The sequence below is a fragment of the Phoxinus phoxinus genome (assembly GCF_949152265.1).
Source record: "Phoxinus phoxinus genome assembly, chromosome: 9".
Lineage (NCBI taxonomy): Eukaryota > Metazoa > Chordata > Actinopteri > Cypriniformes > Leuciscidae > Phoxinus > Phoxinus phoxinus.
This window is the reverse complement of record NC_136884.1, coordinates 137,501-143,671: the sequence shown is the minus strand read 5'-3', so window position 1 is coordinate 143,671 and position 6,171 is coordinate 137,501. Positions and strand designations below refer to the sequence as shown.

The window sequence follows — 6,171 nt, the reverse complement described above, 5'->3', positions numbered from 1 at the left end:
TCTTAGGGATGCACAAATAATTATTTCAGTAACGTTAGCATTCAGATTAGATTATTGGATTACAGTAACAGCTAAAGCCGTGAAGCACTACTACGAAATTTCGCAAAATAATGTGATCTTAAACAACAATAACGTGATAAACTAGGGTAAACGTACCAATTAAGCTCACCAAAATCTAGGCTACATTGAGACATTTTTAGTTCACAAGATATTGGTTTCAGTACAAGAAGTTATGTAAAAAATAAAATATTAATTTCTCACACAATCATATTTAATTTTATTTTAAATGAATAAAGCATTTTAATTAAGATGTCCATCATTAAATGCAACAAGTCTGGCTGTGCTTAATGGGTAAGTTTTTGTAACCTTTAAGCAACACCCCTGTTGCCAATAAGCTCAACTTGATATTTCTCAGCTTAATCACCTTGTTTTATTAAAAATTCTAGTTTATTTTAAACAACCAAGTTTTATTTGAAGGTACGGAGTCAAGCATCAGATATAAAAAATTAGATCTGGTTAATCCCCAGCCTCATTGGGAAAGGATCTACACAAAGAAGAAATTAAATGAAAACATTCACACACACATATATCCAGAAATATTAATATCACTGATCAGTACCTATTATATAAACTGACTCCTGCCATACTACATTGCTCTCTTTTAACAGTTCAGTTTGTCTAACTTTTACCAAGCCTACCTGAAGACAACCTGAGATTTCCCTTTCTGTCTCTGCACTAAACACACTGCCCTTGATGCGCATCAACACTGATGTGCTCCTTTACTCTCTGGGTCAGAGCTTTCCTGTCTACTCCAAACTTCCTGGACAGATAGAAGGCTACTCATGCCTCTTTCATCTTTGGGTTATGCCCAAAAGTACAGCCCTAGTATTGTCAAAAGTACAGACTTCAGTACCAAGTCAGTACTGAAATTTAAAAAATGTGATGATACCAGAATTCCCCCCTAGCATTTTGAGCGCTGTTGAACGGATTCTTAAACACCTCTGATTGGCCATTGTGTTCACACGCTCAACAGATCTGTGATTGGCTAAAATGATCAACGCTTCAAAAACAGGTTGTCTTCACCAAACGCTTACACAGATACACACAGGAGTGTTAGAAAGCAGGACGTCTATCAGCGGATCCCCACTGATAAACCAATCCGCTGATAGACGCCTGCTTTCAAACACTCCTGTGTGTATCTGTGTAAGCGCCCTGAAGTCGGTACTATTGACAACACTATCATAAACTTAAGTTCAGTCTAGATTTTGCCATCTTAAGGCTGTGAAAATAAGTCATAAATTATTTTATGAAGATTAACTTAAAGTGACAACTATCAGTTAATATTTAAAGTCTGTTTATGAAGTAATTACATAGACGTTCAATGTGGACGAGCTTAAAGGGAGCACACTGAGCTTAAAGGGTTAGTTCACCCAAAAATGAAAATAATGTCATTAATGACTCACCCTCATGTCGTTCTAAGCCCGTAAGACCTCCGTTCATCTTCGGAACACAGTTTAAGATATTTTAGATTTAGTCCGAGAGCTTTCTGTCCCTCCATTGAAACTGTATATACAGTATACTGTCCATGTCCATAAAGGTAATAAAAACATCATCAAAGTAGTCCATGTGACATCAGTGGGTTAGTTAGAAGTTTTTGAAGCATCGAAAATACTTTTTGGTCCAAAAATAACACAAAATAAGACTTTATTCCGCATTGTATTCTCTCCCGGGTCTGTTGTCAATCTGCGTTCAGGACTCCGCAGTGACGCTGCTGACGGAAGACGCTGATGACGTGTTATCTGGTGCGCCCGAGCTTCGTTTACAGTCTGAGGGAGACGCACGCTATATTCAAGCTATTCTACATTGTTTGCGTGGATATAATTTTTTTAATGGTGCGTAAATGTGCATGTCGCAGATGAGACACTTTTACAGCGTGCGTTTCCCTCAGTCTATAAATGAAGCTCGGGCGCACCAGATAACACGTCATCAGCGACTTACGCCATCAGCGTAACTGTGAACGATTGACAACAAACCCGGGAGGGAATACAATGCTGAATAAAGTCTTATTTTGTGTTATTTTTGGACCAAAAAGTATTTTCGATGCTTCAAAAACTTCTAACTAACCCACTGATGTCACATGGACTACTGTGATGATGTTTTTATTACCTTTCTGGACATGGACAGTATACTGTATATACAGCTTCAATGGAGGGACAGAAAGCTCTCGGACTAAATCTAAAATATCTTAAACTGTGTTCCGAAGATGAACGGAGGTCTTACGGGCTTAGAACGACATGAGGGTGAGTCATTAATGACATTATTTTCATTTTTGGGTGAACTAACCCTTTAATTGGAGCAGCGACCATTTTAAATGTATAAATATTACATAAAATTTAAAGGACAATATTTAGCTAAATAAATAATCAAGGTAATGTATTAAGTTTATACATATTTTAATATGAACAACTATTATTGACAATACTTTTTCTAATTGATGTCACACTGAAGCTGTGTGATTTTCATTGTAGTGCACCCTTTAAATCTCTTAATTTTGCAGTAAGTAGTTATACTAACCCAAAATAAAGGCTTAAACGTTTAAAACAATCACATTTAAGGGACTCCTCTTCTGGTAAAAGTTTTCAGACAGCTTTCAAAATGGTCGCCAGACAGTGTGAACAGAACACATGGAAACCCATATCTCAGTGTGTAATGGTCTGATTTGCTTGAAATTACAGAAACTATGTAGTGACAAACACATCAATTGGTTAAGACGTCAAGTAGGATAATACATTATTTTTTTATTTTTATAATCTGAGCTCAAAGATAGTAACGTTAGTGTGCTTAATGGGTACGTTTACCCTACTTAATATGCTAATAGTATTTTTTTTGTCCCGAAATAATCACTCCACTAATGTTTACTTAGTATGTAATCTTTTTTTAACTTATAAGTAGCAATAAAGCTGCCGATTGTACTGCTAACAAATGACTAAAAATTTGAAATCAACACTAAATTATGAATTAATCTCGCTTCATCAGAACACAAAGATAAATCATGCTTCACCAAAGCTAACTTGATTAACAGTTCCTGCTCTTTAATTTCACAATCGTCTTATTAACATTAATAGTTTAAATCGTTATAAACTAAAAAAGATTTTAACATAAAGAGTAACGTTAGCTTTGTGCTTATCATTAATCTTACCTTACAGGCGATGAGTGATATCGTCGTCGTCAGACATCCACAGATAACGTTAAGGCTTCGGTCAGGTGGGAGAAGAGGGTTTAGTGGTGCTGTTTACTTAGTAAATGTAACATGTGGCTATTATTTTATACTTAAAATATCTTCTCCAATACCGTCGTTGTCGTAGATCTCTGTCATCATGGTTTGAGTTTGACAAATTCAGACATTATGAAGACTTTCTGACGGTCAGCCAATCGGAACCCGCGATTGCATACACACGTATTAATAATTAATGAGGAGACGCAGTACCAAGTCCGGCCTACAGAGGCGCACTTCCGATACACAGGTCATACACAAATTCAGGTTTATGTGAATTATAAAGACATGTGGAGAAATTTTGGATTTCAGCTCCCCCTAGCTATTGGAGCACTTCTACATTGCCCGAATTATGAGGACACCGGCCATGTCCTTATAATCCAAAATGTCCTTATAATGTGGCGTGTATTCATATGAAATGTCCTCATAAATCACAAAGACGCACACACACACACACACAGTCTGATACACACACACACACACACACACACACACACAGTCTGATACACACACACACACACACACACACAGTCTGATACACACACACACACACAGTCTGATACACACACACACACACACACACACACACACAGTCTGATACACACACACACACACACACACACACAGTCTGATACACACACACACACACACACAGTCTGATACACACACACACACACACACAGTCTGATACACACACACACACACACAGTCTGATACACACACACACACACAGTCTGATACACACACACAACACACACACACAGTCTGATACACACACACACACAGTCTGATACACACACACAACACACACACACAGTCTGATACACACACACACACAGTCTGATACACACACACAACACACACACACAGTCTGATACACACACACACACAGTCTGATACACGCACACACACACACACACAGTCTGATACACACACACAGTCTGATACACACACACAACACACACACACTGTCTGATACACACACACACACACACACAGTCTGATACACACACACACACAGTCTGATACACACACACAACACACACACACAGTCTGATACACACACACACACAGTCTGATACACACACACACACACAGTCTGATACACACACACACACACACACACTGTCTGATACACACACACACACACACAGTCTGATACACACACACACACACACATACATACACCGACTCACACCCAACTCACACACATGTGGAGGTCACAAATCGTCATGTGACGTGTGATGTTAGCGAGCCGTGCACGTGTACAGTGTTGGTCTGATACACACACACACACACATACACATACATACACCGACTCACATACACAACAAACACACCAACTCACACACACACACACACACACACACACACACACGCAACTCACACACAACTGATACACACACACACAAACTCACACACATGTTGGTCTGATTCACACACACACACACACACACACACACACACACATACACCAACTCACACATACACACGTGTAGGTACGGTCTGACTCACTCACACACACACGCAACTCTCTCACACACACACACACACACACACACATACTCACACACACATTCACTCACTCGCACACACATACTCACACACACACACACACACACACTCTCAAACACACACTCACTCACTCACACACGCAACTCATACGCACACACAGGTGGTGGAGGTACAGTCATGTGACGTCAGCGAGCCGTGCACGTGTACGGTGTTGTGACGTGTTGTTCTGATTGGTCGTCAGGTTCTGGATGACAGGAAGCAGTGGTGGAAGTGTTGTGACGTGTTGTTCTGATTGGTCGTCAGGTTCTGGACGACAGGAAGCAGTGGTGGAAGTGTTGTGACGTGTTGTTCTGATTGGTCGTCAGGTTCTGGATGACAGGAAGCAGTGGTGGAAGTGTTGTGACGTGTTGTTCTGATTGGTCGTCAGGTGCTGGACGACAGGAAGCAGTGGTGGAAGGTGCGTAACGGCGCGGGCGCTTCGGGATACGTGCCGAACAACATCTTAGAGCTCAGCCGGGCGGTGGAGCTGACGGGCCGGGGCGAGCCCATCTACAGCCACACCATACAGGTACCAGCTTCCCCTCTGACCTCTGACCTCTGACCTTCATCCCCTCGCTCGGCTCCATCATACAATCATTGTTTGTGTTCATCTCTTCTTCTTGAAGCTAATGATGCCAAAAAAGGAATTTGAGTTGTTTAAGGTAAAGAGTGTGTGTGTGTTCAGTTTGTTTTGATTTCCTGCATTAGTTTAGTTAGTTCATCTCCCCGTGTGTGTGTGTGTGTGTGTGTGTGTGTGTGTGTGTGTGTACCATAGACTGTATATAATATGAGCGTAGTGTGCGTGACGTCACCTGTAGGTTTCTGAAGAGCGTTTTTGAAGCCGGAAGTGGGCGGAGCCGGCCGATGAATTTTCCTATTAGTGCCTCATTATGCTTTTCCAAACATTCTCGTTCATGCAGTGTGTAATAGAGCCGTTTGTGAATGTAAAGTTACTCGACATATAGAGTTATTGTCTCCTAAAAGAAGAAACTGCTGAAACGAGTCAGTAAGTCCAGTCTCACATGTAACTAATTAGCATAATGCCGCCTCTGGTCCTGATTGGCTGATCAACGTCTCTTAGCCCCGCCCTCAAACACTGTAGTGTATCTGAGACTGGAAGAGTTTGGTTCGTGTTGTTCGTGTCGAGAAGACGCTGTTCTCTGAGATTGAGACGGTGAAACCCACGCAGCTCTCAGAGAGGCGGAGCTTAGAGAGACTGAATCTGACCAATCACAGCAGAGCAGCTCTCAGAGAGGCGGAGCTTAGAGAGACTGAATCTGACCAATCACAGCAGAGCAGCTCTCAGAGAGGCGGAGCTTAGAGAGACTGAATCTGACCAATCA

The 6,171-nt window shown here is 41.1% G+C and overlaps 1 protein-coding gene across 23 annotated transcripts in view; it reads left to right on the top strand.

The window, feature by feature from the left end:
- The window catches only part of eps8a (EGFR pathway substrate 8a, signaling adaptor), a 73,034-nt gene that overhangs the window by 60,379 nt on the left and 6,484 nt on the right, over positions 1 to 6,171 (top strand). For 17 of the 23 annotated variants that reach the window (XM_079622054.1, XM_079622067.1, XM_079622064.1 and 14 more), the window contains 2 exons: positions 5,217 to 5,357; positions 5,455 to 5,490. In XM_079622054.1, the coding sequence (XP_079478180.1) occupies positions 5,217 to 5,357; positions 5,455 to 5,490 (177 nt within the window). The remainder of the gene's footprint in view (positions 1 to 5,216; positions 5,358 to 5,454; positions 5,491 to 6,171) is intronic. The other 6 variants (XM_079622061.1, XM_079622058.1, XM_079622053.1 and 3 more) reach the window with 1 other exon arrangement.